The sequence below is a fragment of the Prosopis cineraria genome, unplaced genomic scaffold (genome assembly GCF_029017545.1).
Source record: "Prosopis cineraria cultivar Desert tree isolate PC_DT_omini unplaced genomic scaffold, ASM2901754v1 PC9, whole genome shotgun sequence".
Taxonomy (NCBI): domain Eukaryota; kingdom Viridiplantae; phylum Streptophyta; class Magnoliopsida; order Fabales; family Fabaceae; genus Prosopis; species Prosopis cineraria.
This window is the reverse complement of record NW_026555340.1, coordinates 30,713,895-30,732,680: the sequence shown is the minus strand read 5'-3', so window position 1 is coordinate 30,732,680 and position 18,786 is coordinate 30,713,895. Positions and strand designations below refer to the sequence as shown.

General features: G+C 34.6%; 1 protein-coding gene across 7 annotated transcripts; it reads right to left on the bottom strand.

Moving 5' to 3' along the window:
- Positions 1–71: 71 nt before the first annotated feature.
- On the bottom strand, positions 72–18,044 carry LOC129320265 (DNA topoisomerase 3-alpha). Of its 7 annotated transcripts, none has more exons than XM_054965618.1 (25): positions 17,585–18,037; positions 17,241–17,419; positions 16,828–16,900; positions 16,494–16,616; positions 16,276–16,397; positions 16,115–16,187; positions 15,917–16,033; positions 15,047–15,130; positions 13,127–13,306; positions 12,912–13,040; positions 12,623–12,697; positions 11,647–11,733; positions 11,415–11,522; positions 10,723–10,757; positions 9,854–9,983; positions 7,836–7,888; positions 7,656–7,761; positions 7,174–7,212; positions 4,920–4,998; positions 4,711–4,782; positions 4,337–4,408; positions 3,440–3,604; positions 2,856–2,976; positions 1,753–2,034; positions 72–350 (listed from the first exon to the last, which is right to left on the bottom strand). In XM_054965618.1, exons 1-24 carry the CDS (start codon positions 17,873–17,875, stop codon positions 1,800–1,802), a joined length of 2,748 nt encoding a protein of 915 aa, XP_054821593.1. In that variant the 5' UTR covers positions 17,876–18,037; the 3' UTR covers positions 72–350; positions 1,753–1,799. The 7 variants fall into 7 exon arrangements, 5 of the variants coding, with proteins under 5 accessions (XP_054821593.1, XP_054821592.1, XP_054821591.1 ...); XM_054965617.1 differs by having other exon boundaries at positions 72–333; XM_054965616.1 differs by lacking the exon at positions 72–350 and having other exon boundaries at positions 1,506–2,034; positions 11,415–11,520; positions 11,645–11,733.
- Between the last annotated feature and the right edge of the window lie 742 nt (positions 18,045–18,786).

The following is an 18,786-nucleotide window of genomic DNA, read 5'->3' as shown; positions in this document are numbered from 1 at the left end:
AAAAAAAAAATTTACTTCGAATCAATTTTCTCTGGAGAGATGCAATGCGAAATGCATATCTCTTGCGCAACTTGATCGAAAATGCATTCCAAATTGGAAAAGTGCCTACGTATGCGTTCCAACAAATAGAATATGCTTAGTGACTCACTAGTCTTACTTTAATTTTCATTAGACATGAATCACTGATGACCAGTATAGACATAAAATCTCGAGTCTTGAAACCATGATATGATTCACTATGGATTCGGCAGGGTGTCAATTCGCCAAGTTTGCCCTCGCAAACGTGCTCCTGCTGACGGACCAAATGGCCGGCTTCGCGAATGAATTTGCACCCTAAACATTGCAAAATACTAAAACCAGAGTGATACATGGCTTTCACTGAAACTATAGACACGAATCTAGGTCAATAAAATGAAATTGTTATGCCACTAATTCACAGGAACAGAGCAATAATGTGAACTTTAACTACTTCACAGGTAATCCAAGAGATAGTCCACTCCAAAATTTTAGCTTTATCGTTATCAAATGCAAGGAAAAAGGGGCACAAGAGCTCAGTAACCAAAGAACTAATGCTAAAAGCTGTATAAACTATTCAGTTTGTTGACATTTTGGGCGGGGCAACGCAATGAACAGATTATGTTAGAATTTCACTAATCAGCTTACATGCCCCACATTGGGCAAAATAAAAGATATTGGCAGTACGTTAAGTGTTGAGGCACTTTCACATAATAGATTAGAATAGCCTTACGAAATGAATTCTCCTCCTGACTCAGGTTAAAGCAACCGGTATCCTAACCTTTCCTGTGGTCCTAATTGCAGTCGTGCGATGGCTCTTGCAAGCAAAATTTATTTATTTAATTTTTTTTGTAGAACTTATGTATGCCCTAATTTCCGTTATAAATGGTACCCCCTTGATCGAAGTTGAACTATTCTGGTCGACTTGATTCATGCTTTAGGTGCTAAGATTCACAAGCAGTTTGGAGGATAGAACTACTGTAACCACTCTGACGATAAAGCGCATAAGCTTCCTCGCTAGCTGTTGTGTTAGTGAAATTCACTAGCAGTCTGCTATGTATTTCTCTTTTTTGGTTTTTCTTAATAAAGTTTTCTATCCAAGGAAAAAAGGAAAAGGCTAAATCAAATTTGAAGACACGTTTAGCTGAATGGTAGAAAGGATATCTTTTGTTTGTTTTTCTCAGCCCCCATCTTCATTTTAGACCACTAGTTTATTCCATTTCACAAGCCACATCTGTCCATGGTTATCATGTCTTGGTGTTTGTTTACTAAATTTTATTCATCAAGAGCATAAGACAACCCAACCTTCACGATGAGGGGTTTGACAAATAATTAAATCAGCTCAATGCGAAAGAATCTCCATTCTATCAATATTTTCAACCTTTTCAAGATGTTCCTTCATTGAGTTCCTGTAAAGAATTCCCCCCCCCCTTACATCTAACTCAGTATCTGGTATTTTGTTAAGTGCACTTCTGAAATGAGGTCCAATCTGAAAATGATCCTCAGTTGATATTTAATTTTACAAAATGAAAAATGTCATAAGTTCCCTCATTCAAAGATAAATGATAGCAGAAAACTAATAGCTAGCTTTGGCCTGCAAGCACGACTCTGTCAATGCAAGCTAAGCATATTTGAGTAAGCTACTTTACCATGGCTTGATCAAGCCTTGGATTATAAGGACAATGAAAAAAAAAACAAGAAAAGAAAAAGAAACGAGAGGAAGTTGTGGTGCCCAACCTGCTTTCCTCCTCACTGGATATTTTAAATCATGCAGACATCACAGCTCACGCTCCACGGTTGGGGCAGACATTAGCAAAGTGAGACGGATCCCCACACACAAAGCACCTTCTACCAGATATAGGATCACCAGTTGCTGAAACAAAAGTCGCTGTAGCAGCATGAGGTCCATTCCAGCTCCCTCTACCTCGGCCCCCATTTCTGCTAGCATTAGATGTTCCAATACTATTTGAGCTAGTCACACTTCCTCCTCCAGTGCTATTATTGAGGTTATCCTCCCATCTGTGGGAAAAAAAGTAAAGTACTAAGGGCTTGTTTGTTTTCTGTTTTTAGAAACTATTTTTTGTTTTTGAAAATATAAAAATTTGCTTGGATAAATGTTTTTCATTTAGTTGTTTTCAAAACTGTTTTCATTTTTTATTTTAAAAACAAAAAAATAGAAACAACTTCAGCCTGTTTTCATTTTTATTTTTCTTGTTTTTAAAATATGCTACATTTGATTATTAGAAATTATAATTACCTTAACTAATTTCTATTATTAATCACCATAATTAACTATTTATAACCATTATTATCAATCCATTTTTTAATTCTAATACTGTTTTTTAATTGACATAACCAAATGGATTTTTATTTTATTTTGCTTTAAAAATAATTTTAAAAACTGTATTACAAAACAGTTTTTAAAAACAAAAAATGAAAATAGAAACCAAACAAGCTCTAAATTTCTATGAATTTCTGATCATGCAACACTTAAGACAGATTTAATTCAATTGCATGTAAAGCAAAGGGAATAATGTTGAAATGTTAATCATTCCATTCCCCTGTCTAGTCACTTGTCATAAAAATTTGACCAGTAACAATGCTGTTGTTGTGAAAATAATTTTCCGTAAATAAGCATTGACAAAGCTCCCCTCCTCCCAAAAAAGAGAAAGGAACTGTTTACACTACGCACTACAGAACAAGTCCAGTAACTTCCACTGATTGAAAATCTTCAAGATTTCCAACAAAGTGATTCCATCTCAAAAAACTACAACACGATCTTTCTTTACTTTTATTTTTTTCTTTAAAAAAAAAAAACCAAAGATCACAAATTCACTTACACAAAAAAGTTGCACTCCTGAGATGGACACGTGTAGAACTTCCTTCCCCGGTTATTTGATGTATTTGCAGTTCTCAGAATACATGGTATTCCACACGTATTGCATGAAATAGAAGCTTCCCCTGCAACATTAGAAGGTTTTCAAGAAGCCATGCCTAAAAATTCGACCTTTAAGGAGGCTACATTGAAAATAGAAGTAACACAGAATCCCAAGGATTCTAAGAGTTAATAAACTTCCATTTTTGCAGAATGAGTCAGTTCTAAATGTTAACATCCCAACAAAATCTATTTAAATGCATAGATATAAATTATAACCTAGGAAGAAGCAGGAATATGATACAAAACTCAACAAAGCATTAGCAATTAATGCTTTGGGCAACATGATTATAATCTATTGGCTTATCATGGATAACGTAGGTTGATTTGGACCACACGGATTGTTTATCTGGGCAGGCAAGTTGGATAAAGTATCACCAGTAATGCGTATCTCTAAGCCATCACAAAGGGAAAAAAAAAAAAAACCGAGGAATATCTTTCAGACTGTCTATACTGGAAAGAAATTTATACAACTGCACGTATCATTACCACTCTGTTGGTTCATTCCACGATGTCGAGCATTTCTGAAGCCTGAAGTATGTGAAGGACAATCATTGGAAAAATGTCCTGTTTCTTGACAGTACATACAAACTGCATGCCTCATGTTAGTCTGGTGAGCATTGCCGGGAGGTGCAGTTGATCCTCTCCCTCTTGCTGGAGAAGATGGTAAGCTACTACAATCATAATTCTCATTTTTTTTTCATGAGAAAAATGGAAATGGCAGCACAAAAAGAATAAACGAGCAACGCATCACTCATTTGTGGCCAAGCATTTTCTTAAACTTGTTTTTTTCTTGAAGATCAAGATGAAAAAGCTCCATATACAAGAATCTTGCTCTTAGAAAATACAAATTCAAGATAAAAAAATTTCCAAATACAAGAATCTTGTTCTTAGAAAATACAAATATACAAGTCAAATTTCATGGTCTCATTTAAAAAAATTTCCAAACACAAGAATCTTGTTCTTATAAAAGGTTTGTCAAAAACACTGAAACTGGATTAAAACTGCCATATGCATATTTATTGCCTGATGAGTTTTGTGCATGAGAAACATACAAATATTATTCACACATTGGTTTGATCAGACCTAATATAAATAAGGAAAAAAAGATGCTTAGAGGGTGTTTTGTACATGGAAAGCAAAAGCTTTTGATCTCCGTAGCAAAAAAATAAGATATGTAACATACATCATACCTCGTTATCATCATTTAACAGTAATTGTTCTTTTCTATTACTACTACTGCTACTATTTATTTATTTATTTATTCAAGGGCACAAAGAACATTTCCAAACTACAAAACCACCTTTTCTCTTTCCATTTCCTTTTCCGTCACATTCTTATTTGCATACCAAATGACCTCCAAGTTCAGTATACATAATTATGTACCTGGTACACGAGGACCAGTGCCACAGATTTCTGTCAACTGCGTGAGAATCTCATCACAGCCACCAATGCAACCTATCACACGTATTTTAGAAAAGTAAATGTTTCATTTGAAAAGTCTTAATCAAATCCTTAAATATCTTCATTTACTTTTGTTCCTGACTTCCTGGAGCTAACAATTAAGAGGCCTGTTTGTTCAAAAAAGAATCAATCTCGAAAAATTAAGTAGACTAAAAAAAGAAAGGTAGTTGTTAGTGTCTTAAAACTTTTAAACTCAATTGTTTCATGCATAAATAAAAACTATTGTGAAAGGACAACTCTACAAATCTGGTAACAAGCCAATTCATCGTTAGAAATTAGAATGTAGGTGCACCTACCCAAATGGTTGACATTGTAGTTTGGTGGTATTTCCAGTTGGCGAAACTTGAATTCAATCAGGTAAACAGGGCCTATAAATGTTATATTATACCATCAGTGAAGAAAACAAATTCTGAAACAAGAATCAAAATGACTCATTACTTTACATGCCACACGGATAAACAAAAAATATTTTGTGGGCTGCCTATTCATTTTACAATTCACGAACCAGGGCTGCAAGAGTTGCAAATATTGGTGGTCACAGTTGCTTCTGATACTGATCTTGGGAGCCAGACAGCATTCCTACACTGAGCAAAAGGTCAATGTTCTTTTAGCATCAGTTAGCCAAGAGAGAGAAAGGGGGGTGGGGAGGGTGTGGCAAGGGGAGAGATAGCCAGAGTGAGCTTTCAACACTTAATTGCAGAAGGGACCAAAAAGTAAGGAGAAGGTTTAGCACTAGCATATATTGAGTGCTGATGAGTGACAAATACTTACAAATGCATTCAGAATTTTATCTGAGAAAGCAAATGTGCCAAAAAGACAAAATTCACATGAAATATTTCAAATAAAAAGAAACTAAAAAACTTTGAGGAATTAACTTCAGAGCAAACCTTCATCAATGCAATATGGAAGAAAAGAACATTTTAACATGAATCAGATCAACGAGGAATTCAGCATCCATAATTTAGGTGAGACCAAATAAAAAATAAAGTTAAAGGAATCGAACAAAATACTAGTTATGACTTATGACTAAGGGCATAGAAAATGATCAACCAAGTTGATTAGGCACTGCACACAACAATAAAGAGAAACAAACACGGAACTTGATGGAGTCCCTAAGTTATGGGAGAGGAATTCATGTTCAGAATACATGCATCATAATGAGGAGATACTTGAATCATAGGATAATATAATTCTCGTAAAAACTGACCAAAGATCATGAGAGCAAATACTAAGGCAGTCCAAATGTAATGTCATGTCTATAGTATAATTATCACCCTTCATTTCTCCGTGATAATTTCTTTCTCTAAAGGAACACCATCCCCGGTCTACAAATTTGCAAGTTACTTGTGGGAATATTTGTCATTTATTGTAAATATAGTCCCTACTGTATAGCCTTTATTTGTATTTATTACGCTTTATTAGTAATTATTTTTCCTTTGTATATATAGCCAATAATATGTATCTGATGTGACTCTACTGCTGAACAGGTAAATATGCAGAAATAATAGAGATTAATGACCAATAAATCAGGAGAAATACTGGGGTTTGATAATAATAATTCCAAAAGGCTGAATCAATGTTACAAAAGACACTTCACCGATTCAGACAAACCCTATTCTCAAGTTACAGCCGGAACTCACAACAACCACTATGGAACCCAAACACATGCAATGCTATCTAAGCATGCCCTCTGGTTTTTGAGAGCCAGTCTCTCCCTTGAACAAAACCTAAAAGTAATGACTAACTCCCCAAATGAAACTAATGGCTACTATAATCCAAAAGCAAAGTGCACAGTCTCCCACACCAAGTTCTGCTAAAGCAGACCTAAAACCACCATGAGTAAATACTAGGTTTGACTAGCTTTCTCCTTAAGAGTAAGGAGAGCAAGGTCAACGTTCTGCCCCTTAGAAAGATGCTTTCCCTTTTCTTGCATTTTTCTGAACCTCCTCTTATAGGTTTTTCCAGCAAAACAGAGTCTATCAGTATCTCAGTATTATAATCAATAAGAAATATTTTTCTCTCAATTCCACATGGTATCAAAGCCAAGAGATTAGGGTTAGGGTTCTGTTAAGTTTTCTTTTTCTTTTTTCCTTTTCCCTTTCCAAACACTAGTTCATCCATCTCTTACCTGAAGAGTGACCAGACTCTGTTGTGCACCAAGATAGAGCCTCCTAGCTCTCACTGCTGACTAGGGGAGATGACCAGTCCCTGGTCAGCGTAACCCAGGAATGACAGGGCCATAGGTGGCATGTGCAAGCCACACTTGCCCTGCTTTGTGTCTCGATCAGCAACGCCAATCAGGTGTGTGTGGGCATGCGACGATCTTCCTCTAGCAACAATCACCTTCTCCAGCAACAATGGGCTGTTTTTGGCGTGATCCATGGATCTCTCACAGGTGGATTACTTGGATTGGCATTTGAAAATTGCACAAGCAAGTTGGACATGATTAACATCTATGATCCAACTTGAAGGAGAGTGTGGGAACATTCGCCATTTATTGTAAATACTGTCCCTAGTATATAGCCTTTATTAGTATTTATTAGCCTTTATTAGACTTAATTAGTAATTATTTTCCCTTCTTGTATATATAGCCAATATGTACCTTAGTATTATAATCAATAAGAAATATTTTTCTCTCAATTCCATCTTACTTGATGTAAAATACAAGCGTTCCATACCAGCAATCACAAGCATAGAAAAGTTGAAGTTTACTAAATTATAATAAAGGAATTCACAATGATAAGAACAAGAAAACCAACCTGCGGGAATCCCAAACATCCAACCATAAAATTTCCATCCTGGTAAAACGGTAGCATGAAATTTAAATCAGATTAGAAATTACATCCAGATTCATTAAACTAAACCATAAAACCATTCATTACCAACTGCCTAACTGATTTTCCGATTTATGATTGATCACTATTTATGTTAACTTATTGGAAATATCATAGCCATCCACCATAGGTAATTAGGAAAGAACAAAACCAACCATATCATGCTTTTAAAAAATCAGGTTAGTAATCAGAGCAGACTCATGAGTTCTGCCCCATTTATATGAACAGCCAAAATGCACAAGAACTGACACCGAGCATGGTAGCACTCAGGAAGGATGAATATGACATACCATTAGATTGAAGGATGACGTGATAGATAAAATTGGATGGATAGGTATCATATTGCAAAAAAACTGACTCAGGCAAACATTTCCATGAACGCAAAGTAAGCAATTAAAAAAGCATACTCGATTTTTCTTTAGCACCATGTCTGATTCTCGACAAAGCCCACATGGCCGAACAGCTATAACTTCTCCAGCTGCATGAATCTCATTGCTGCCAGATCTATTGGATCTGCATGGGTGTTTGGAGATGAATTGACATATTGGTAAAGAGTTCATGAGAGTGAATGTACATGAGATTATCACCTCTCAAAAAATATCGCCATGGCTTCTAGAAGTTTCACTTTATTCAATCTCGCCTGCATACATTTCCAGGTTATAATCCATTTAATAATCTGAGTAATAAGAAAAATTAATTAGGTATGTTACATGCAACAAAAAATGCAGATGCTATGCCAACCCACTTTTGCAAGTGGCTAAATCTAAGTTCCAAGGAAAAAGATTACAAGATATTAAGAATTTGAATGTTGCTTCCTACAAAAGCATTGAGATGTGTTGTCGGAAAAAATGACTTTGCTGCAACAAGCTAGGGAAAGTTGGTCCACCGTCCCACTTGGTAGAGAGGGAGGAAAATAAGTCCCTTCCCTTGATCTCTTTGCAATGTCTATTATATCCTTGTAATTAGACATGTGTTTTTGTGCTTGCACCTTGCACGAAGCTTAAGGAATGAGTCATATTGTTCATCATTAGCAAATATTGCACCTTGCTATAAATTTTATTATATATATATATATATATATTGATAAACATATTACAGCTCAGCAGTGTCTATCCTATATCTTATTACTTTAAAAACTAGGGCACAAGGTCATTTTATATTCTGAAAAACACTATTTTTATCCCATTTTCCATTCTATTCCTTCCCATTCTGTGTTCATCCTATCATAACAAATGACATGCAAGTAGTATAAATGATGGAGTAGAGATATCCAAAATGGAGGAAAATCAATACTTTAAGGTTCAGGAAGGCATCAGATATCCGGTAACTAAAGTGTGAGCTAAGCTAGGGAAGAGAAATGATGGATACTACTTTAAGAATTAAGCTTGTTGAGAAAAACTTAGGAAGAATTACAGCCAAGTTTCACACAAGAAAATTAATTATTGCAGGGTCCATTCACTACTAAACTAAACTGCATTGATAACTGATTGTGTTGTTAATGCAATTTAGTTCAATTGTCAATGGATCCTGTAATAATTAATTCCTGTGTGGCACTTCAATATAATTCTCCCAAAAACTTATGACACACTTGGATGTTGGAAAAGCAAATATTTCTTCCTCCAAAGGAATGCAAAGAGTAAATGATTAGTTTGATGTGTACTTTTCTATTAGGGAAAGACCTACAAGATTAAATGCAAGACAATGTTTCATGGTTTTTTTTTTTTAAATAAAGCAATGAATATTGCATGAATCAGTGCCTTCTTTTGATTTGACTTGAGTAAGGCGCATTTTTGTTTAACTTCTAAGGGAGTTATTATGGTTAAGAAAGGCTCAGATCGTCAACTTGGAAAGTATGCTAATTTTCTTGAACTGACCATAAATTATCCAACATCCACTACCATTCTGGTCTATAGATGAGAGTATAAAATAATTATTTCCACAATTAACAATAATATGACAAATGTGTAGTTTAATTAGAGAACCATAAAATTGTCTGAAAATAACATACAATTCTCTTGTTTTAATTTGAGAATTCAATGGGAAAGAAATTAAGAACTGCATATGAAACCCCCCAAACCCAAAAAAAAAAAAAACTATAATTATCCCTCTATGATGCTCCCTACAATTCTACCATCTTATTCATGGCGCTAAAGTATTCTGGTTGTCATTGGTAAGGCTAATGACTTGCTGAGAAGCCCAACAGGCCGATATTGAGGTTTGTTCTGTTGAGGTCTCACTAGTGAAAATTCCAAACATATAAACAGAAGCATAATAAAAGACCTCAAAATTTTAGGAGATTCAGTTAGACATTCACAAGAACAGGGGTATAAATATATCTTAAAACTGAAGCAGAAACTGAGATGAAGAGTAGTTTTTATTTATCACTTTAAATGTGATTTCTTTGGTGTAAGGAAAACCACCTCCGTAAATTAGAATTTCTACAAGCAATCATCCGTCTAGATGTTTACTAGCTCAATGCTAAACTAGATTCATGCTTTAGAGTAATGAATTTAAAATTAGGTTATCAGCAGGAGACTGTGGATTCCCTTAATATCCAAATCTTGGTAACAACTAACAAAGGAGCAAGAGCCAAATAACAGCTTACATCTAGGAAGCATGCTTTCATCTGCTGCAAGCTGCTTGCCAAAACATCAGCTTTGGTTTTATTACCTTCACTGACTTCTTTCATGTCACGTTCCATAACTGCTCTGAGATATGGTTTCCAGAGCTTATACCTGAAAAATAGGTTTTCCACAAATTGTTACCTTCTCTAAATAAGACAAATGCTCAACTAAATCAGTAGTTGGGGAGCATGCTGAATAGCTAATGTAAGAAAGCAAAACTAAGATTCGAACATAAGCTAAATAGCCTTCTCCTGACAAAGTATCTGGGTAACCAGGCATTGTATGACACGTGGGAAATGATAACATTGACAGGTTTTTATTTTTGAACTTTCAATGGTTGAATGACTGCCTTTCTAGGCTCCCAAAAAGGTCCAATCTTAGCACATCACAATTTAAGAAAATTAGGGCAGGTTCTATGGTAAATTGACATGGTTTCTTACTGTGGCCCGTGGGTAAGGATCTAACCAATGAGCTATTTAAAGGATGGTGAACAATTACCAAAAAAATGGGTTCCACGATATGCATAGAAGCTAAAGTTTCATGGCTAGTATCATATGCTCAATAGCTCCCATAGGCCCCCAATTGACATCCCCCCTCCAAAGAAGACAACTTGGTTCCATGATATGTATTGAAGCTAAAATTTTTGTATAATCTCCTAACTCAAGTTTTTTACATATTTTATATTTCACATAGACACAGTATTACTAAGTCAATTCTTGCCAGCAACAGGACTTAAAAAATTTATTACACCTAAATGGTGAATTTTATCATGAAAACTTGAAATATGCTAAATTAAAACAAGATCTTGGGATTATAGATAAGAACTTAACAATTAAAAAAAATTACTTACCCCATGTCATCATAGCCCATAACAAGTGCCTCACCCTGCAAGCATAGTCAACTTATGATTCTTGACAATATATTCACAGGAAAAGATATTGACATGCTTCATTATCTAGTTTTGATTGCTTGTGCCAAAATTAAACCTATACCTTTCAGAATTAGGTACATAATGACGAAACAAACAAAATCCTGTGATAAAAACGCTTGGGAAGATAATTTTCTTTTGGTGTTGACAATGAACCTATGGATAATTCTTTTTTGTTTTTTTTTTGGGGGGGGGATGATTTTTAGAATGGGGCAACCATAACCTTCTGCATGTTCTAAGAAATGCAGCTATATTATGTCATCCAGACACTAGGCTACAAAATCAATATCTCGCAATGTAACCAACCATTCTCCAAAGATCATCGAAGAAGAGGTAATGAGTATTTGTTTCTATAGACCTTACAAGCCTACTAAATCAGTTGGATGACATGCACATGTAGTGGGTCAAACCTGATTTGTTCAGTTCAAGAATGCTTTGACAACTGAATTATCATTTTTACCATTGCATAACAAATCCCTTCAACTGAACAGAATTCTTCATGGATGGCTAATAAATATTTCTCTATAAGATGAGCAAGTCAAGAAAATTATCCTACGAAACAAAGATCAATCAAGAAGATCAAGAAAATGTCTCAAATATTGACTTGAACTTACAAGATTAGTTGGTGTGAAACGAGTATTTGCATCCTTCATTGCATAAAACCGATCTAGAAGCTTCTTGATATGATCGTGCATTGTAGCATCTGTACCAATACCCTCCTTTTGAAATGAATTTTTAAAAAGCAACAAAATCAATATTCAATATAAAGAACATATAATTCTTTTACGGGCAATGGACTGTCAAATATTTTAATCATAAGGTCCAGTCTGCATCAGCTTCTCACCTGTCCATACAACTCAGTAGATCAGCTTCACTCAGAAGCGGTGGGGGCCTGGTCACTCGTGAATCAAGGGTCAATGTTGTTGGAATAAACTGCAATATCAATAGTTCTGAATGAATACTTGCTTTTCAATCATAAATACAACCTCCAGTTCCGCATATAATGCTGATGTAAAGTTCAAATTTCAAACCTGAAATTATAAAACAAATATTATAGAAAAGTATAGAACGAAATTGGAGTTATAATTCATTTTTTCCAAAATACCAATCCCCTCTCACTCTCTAGAGCTGAAAATAACTCCAAGCTGTTCATGTGCTGGATATATGGGTGTCATTATCAATAAAATATGCCTCATCACGATTTCATCCTATATTTTGACAATCACGCTTTCTTTGGTAGCCTTCATTCAGTCAAATTGACGCTAAAAAAGGATAAAAATAAAGGAAGAAGTGTTGGAAATTCCTCTCCTACCCTTTCTAATCTAGTCGACTTTGGCATCTAGATTCATTGATCAAAAGTTTGTTAGCTTGCTCCCTCAAATTTGGAGAAGAAATTATGTCACTGGTGACCTGAATTTATCCTTCTCATCATGTCATTAACAACATGATCATACTTCCTCTCTCCATTAACACTAATATTTCATTTCCCTTTTCCCCATCTCCAACATCTCATTTCCAATTTATTTTAAAATTATTTCTGCTTTATGGCATTTTTGTCCACCAGCTGTTTTCCTTGTGAGTGCCAGGCCTGTTGCCTCCGCTTATTATATATATATATATATTTGCCACCCATGTACTCTTTTACAGATGTGAAATATTCACAATAATTTTAAGCATCTTCCTCTATTTTTCCTGGTTTTTTTCCTTCAAGAAGGTTCTAAGAATCAGCTCTGTTAAATTTATTGGCAAGGTAAAATGCTTACTAAAATTAACTGAATGCAAAATGCTGTATACAACTATGATGTTATAACTTAAAGCAAACCTGTTGACCAACAGTATAAGTTGGAATCATTGCCCCACCCCAAGATTCAAATCGATAAACATCCAGGTAGTTCTTCTGATTCAATAAAAACCAGTCAAGCAACAACAATAATAGTCAGAACACCTGTGACGTACTGTTAAAACAACCAAAGAATGAGGATTAAAATAGAAAAAGAAAATATACAGTTTCCGCTTGACATAAAATTTTTAGATTCAGGATCACATCCCGATAGGATAAAAATCATAAAAAATCTACTATGTGTTAGTTTCAAAGATGACAGAAATCTCACCGCTAGTATCACCCTCCCAGATGCAGAAAACATTTCACCAGCTATATCAATTTGAACAGTGGTTTCAGCTCCTACAGCAGGCTGGGAGACACATGCTAAAAAATGGCGAACAACTAACTCATACAATTTCTGTGGTAAGTAGGAAAGTATGTGAATATTCAGGAGAAATGCAAGGTTTGTCACTTAAAAAGAAGTAACAGGCAGTAATATTTTACGTGATGATCCTGGCTCCATCTAGATTCTCCAACAGAAAACTTTGTGGGGTGAATTGGTGGATGGGCCTTGTCATCATGCCCCCCATTACTAGGGTTTCTCCAAAGTGATGTCCCAGGATCTAACAACCGTTGTGCATATGATCCCCACTCAGGATGCCCTTGTTGTTCTTGTACAATTGTCTGCAATTAGAGATGAAATAATCAAGAAAAAAGGTCAGTCACAAAGAAAAGCATATGGGCGAAAAATATATATATATATATATATATAAAGTTTAGAGAACTATAGCACCATTAAGTTCAGCAGGACAAATAACATCTTGGATACATGACATAAAGATTTGTTGGAGTTTAATGTTGGTTATCAACAGAGGCGGAGCCAGCGTGGACTTGGAGGGGGGCCAAATTTTTTTAAAAAAATATGTACGTTGGTTTATAGTTTTTAAGTTTTTTAAAAACAATCTTGTTATCTGAAAAAATTCATAAGATAATATCTATAGTTATAAAAAAATAAAAATAAAATTATTTCAAGTAAAATAATATATTTTACATATTAATTTTAGCAATATAAAGAATATATAAAAATTATGCTTATAATGTACTCTTAGATTTCTTTAAATTTTAGTATAATTAAACAAACATTAACCAATATGATAAGGAATTGAAATAATAAAAAAATAAACTTATTCAATATTTTTTAAATAAAGTTACTTTATATTCCCTCCTACCTACAATATAATTAAGCTATAATGTAGTGTAACAACTTTATTGTTAAGAAAAAAAATAGTTGAAGACTTATAGTATTTAAAAAAATATGTACATGTTTTCAATCGTACCCTCATTAAATGTTTTATATAAACATCTTAACAATAACTTTGATATTCAAATATATCATTTTTTTCAATAAAATAAAGATACAGTTGAAAAGGAATTTTAAAACTACCCAATGTCTTATATTTTTAATTGAGGCTTTTAAAATTTTCTTATAATATAAGACAGAGGGAGTATACACTAAATGTACTAACAAAATAAGATATGATATTTATGTGTGTGTCTATATATATATATATATATTGTGCATGCATAATCTATGAACCCCATTAGCCATGGCAACCTACTCCGTTGGTATATATCAATGTCCGAAAAATTGAGGGGGCCTTGAATTACTCCTAGGTCTGCCCCTGGTTGTCAAAGGCCTAACACAGCCTTCCTTCTTTATCTAGGCTTGGGATTGGTTATGAGAGAAACATAGACGGAGTTAAGTTCAGCAAAACAAAAAAGAATAAAAGTAAAACTCTTGTTTTTGACAGAAAAAGAGTACATCAGGTTACTTTAGGGTAAAAAACAAAGAAAAAGATATTGTTAACACAGTACAAATTGACTAATTCAAGCAAGGGCCTTAGAAGTTATAAGCAGTGATTAATCAAAATCATAGAGGCTTTCAAAAGCCAGATCTCCACTTACTTAAAACCATTAATTCCATTTCGTAAATGTATTTTATATAACCAAGAAAACCCATTTTTATAATACAGATTACCAGAACATATATAGACCACAATACGCATCAACCTTATACAAAATCTGAAAATCATACTTATGAGTTCCAAGTTCCGTGCAACATTCAAGGTGATAAGCACTTCATAATTCCTTTTCTCTTCAAAGACATTTCCTTTGTTCCTTTTCTTTTGGGTATATAACTGAACTGTAAAGTTCAAACAGCTTCTCTTAATGCCCATGTAAAAGAGAATGTTCTCAATAGTAAGAAAAAGCGGGTTGCATGCTCCTTTCACCAGCTCGGTTAATTTTTCACCATTAAATGTATCCCAACACTAACTCTAGTCCTCTCGTGTATGTTGTCCAAACTCAACTTGGATCTACAACAATAGTCATACATGCTGGGACAGGAGACAAAAAGTTACCCACATGCAAATCAGTCCTCGAAGAAAAGCTATCAGTTTCTGTGCGAGGATAACTGATGAAACCAGCTTGGTATAGTTCTTCTGCCACCTAAAAATAGTTAAATGAGGTGTGAGCAGGAGATACATCTATGAAAGTATCACACAATCAAAAGCCATTCAATGAAAATGTTGAAATTTGTGGTTAAAAGTTTAAAACTTAGATGTGGGGAATAGGAAGGTTTAATCACTTGCAAGCCAATGTACACAATGGAAGCCCTCTCCCAGGATCCCCTCTTAAATTTGTACTAAATCATAAACTCTTCACTTATGGATAAGGGATAATAGAGAATTTTCAAAAATTATTGTGAATCATTTAACATGCCAATTAATTCATAATACTTATCCTCCAATAGCTGATAAATCAAATAAAATAGAGAACTATATTGCACCATATCCATCAACCAATTCAAAGCATTAAAATAACTGCACAAAAAGCTTTGCTCATTTAACAAAGTTCGAAAGACTAAGATACATCCAAATAGTTGTCCAAATAATGAAAGACGTAGAAAAGCTTTATAAATACTGATAAACTAAGTCCTGCATCATTAACCAGGCATATACGCACGGAACAGTTTTTACATAAGATAAAAGTTTATAGCACATATTAGAGAATATCCAAATTACTTCCGTGCTTTGAGCATTGTTTTCTTCTTTTTTCAGTTTTGGTAATTGGCATCATCTAGAAGCCCATTCTTTCCTTCTATGTATCTTCAAAATCAGTAGTGTAAAGATAGCAAATCACATGGAATGGAGTTAATAAATTAAAGGAGTCGCCACTCATCAGTCATCAGTACAAAGAGAACTAGATTAAATGGATTCCCGATATCTCAATCACCTTCATTGTTTGTTCAGAACTCATCCGGAAGTATCGCGAAGCACGCTTCTCAAGCTCAATGGTATTCAGAGGATGAGGAGGAAACTTCAGCTTCTCCTGTTGTCTAACTTGCATGACCTGAATAGTAATTAATATTTACAATGAAACAATACTATGGATTCCGGACATTCACGGTGACAAGCTTAAAGCATGACTTACAGTTGCAGTTGGTTCATGAACACACATCTCATATATTATAACTGCGCAAGTATAATCAAACAAATGGCCCCGCCTGCCAAACTAATTCAGATTATATCCTGAGCCTGCAGTTAGAAAAAACTGACAAGAATTATAAATGCACCAAAAGCTTCATGGCTTACATCCAACTGAAATTAGCAATGCCTTCATCTGATTTATGAGAACAATTTATGGACCAAAACTCTTCTGGCTCATGTGCTTGTATCTCCCAGTATCGCTCCACAATAAATCCAAGTGTAGGGAACTGCAACCAACACAAACACTCAGGAGTATTAATATCTGCTTGAGCGTAAAAATCACAAACCTTCATTACATGTTCAAGGTTTCAACGGTGGCAAACCTGACAAGGACCATAACTCAAGACAAGATTTCTATCATCTGTAGCAGATTCAATTATGAAAGAATCTTTCATTAACATTGTTTGGAACCTGGTGAAAGAAGCACCAATACGAAGATCTATTTCCTGAAAAAAAAAAAAAATTGATACCATTCATAAAGATACGGTATGTGAGGATGGAAAAACACATGCCCTTAAAATTAACTATCAGCTTCTTATATTGCAGGTTATGGCAAATGAAATGCCACCAGATCATGTTAGTTGATTGTAAAAAGGCATGAACATTGAACTCTAATAAAATGAAAACTCAGCATTATGATTTTAACAGGTGACTTACTTGCCTAGCATCCACGGCATCCGCAAACCACTTGTTAGGCTCAACAAGATTCTGCACAGCTTGATGTATTTCCCTGTCATCGCATAGATCAAATGTCAGTCAAGGAGGTCGAATCAAGGCAGAAAAAGATTAAGTCTAAAGAAATAATGAATCATACTTGGTGTGGTCCTATTTATACATCACTTTCAACATGCTTCACTAGAATAAAAAAAAAAAACCATTAACCCTATTTTAAAATTTAATAAGATTTCACTTCTATCTTTAATAAAAACAAATAAAATTATTTTTAATAATTTTTCCCAAGATTTAATTTTATGGGCAAAAATGTAAACATAAACATAAAAAAATAGTAAATTGCCCTGTAAATAAAACAAGAGTAATAATTTTGATTTGTAACTGGTACGCTATAAAACCTGTCAATCAGGGCAGAAAAACGAGCCCTCTTTACATTGAGATGGCGATTTACTGCAATGCAGACTTCTACTACTTCAAATGCAATGTTTTCACCCTCTCTGTCGCAATCAAGCCAGAGAACAAGCCACTGGCATCTCCTTGCTTCCTCCTCCAGCGTCCTTTTAATGTCCTTTTTATCCTGAATTAACAGAGAAGATACGTTCAGTAAACTACTCTCCACGAACGACAGGAACAACACTTGCAGTAAATTACCAAAATAGAAACAATCACTAAAAGCCACGAGAATACGAGGAATGGAGTGAGACTGTAACAATAAAATAACAGAATTGTGAACATCTAAGACCTCGGGAACAAATTTATGGACAGGAGCATGGTAAAGATCAGCGGGGTCGCATGAGAGCCACTTGCGGTAACGCTCTTCGAATTCGAGTTCCATAAGGTGGCCAGTGACGGATGTGAAGAGCATGTGGCAAGGCTGGCCCCGAATCGCGTAGTTGAACTCGAAGATCTTGTTATAGCGGGAACGACCCTCCCTTACTCGCATGCCCTGGCTCCTCGAAAGTATAGCGGCAACAGACTTGGCCACCGACGGCTTCTCCGCCACGTTGAGTACGTTGATGGTGCGCCCGCCCATCGATTCGATTAGGACCGGACTGGGATTAGAGTTAGAGGATTATGGAGTTCGACTTCGAAGCTTTGCAATTCATGATTTTGCGGGAAAGGGGTTTTTGTGGGGATTGTTTTCCCGCCCAAAATTCCGGATTCAGGACGTGGCTTTTGCTTTAGCGTTAGACGGCACGGTTTCAAAATTAAAATTAACGGAAATGGGTTGGTACTCCGCATTTTAAAAAAATGAACTGAATGAAAAAAAATTCAAATGCTGCTCGCCCAGATTATAATGTTATCGCTATCTTTAATTTTAAATTCATTGTCTTATTAGTTATGAATGAAGATGAGAGTGTGGGCGAGTTTATACAGATGAATCAAGTTGAATGAATCATCAATCAACCACTCATTGTTAAGGGGTTGTAATTTCCTCGCCCCAATGGGCTTGTGAAATAACTAGAAAAAATTTAAAAAATGAAAAAAATTAATGAAAATAAATTATTACATCTAACCTCAATTGTTTTTTGAACCAATATCCAACCTCAACTTACCAAAACGTAACATAATTTAATTTAAAACGAAAAGATATATAAAATCTTTTGACAAGCAACATTAGAAAACATACCAGACTAAAAAATAGGAGAAAAAAAACGGAGAATTATACATAGGTCTCATCAGTTTTTTTAATAATTGAATTAAGGTAATTGATAATACAATAATTTTAGTTCAATTTTTTATAAATTTTATATTAATTAATTCTCTTGTAAATATTTCAACGTTATTCACCCCAAAAAAACCAACCTTGATAAAACTTGAGAAAATCATAATCAACTATTACTAAACAAAATTAATTGTTCTATTAGATTGAAAAATCCAAATGTAATTAAATTAAAATCTGTTGCAAAAAGAACAAATTATTCCTTATATGTATATATATTT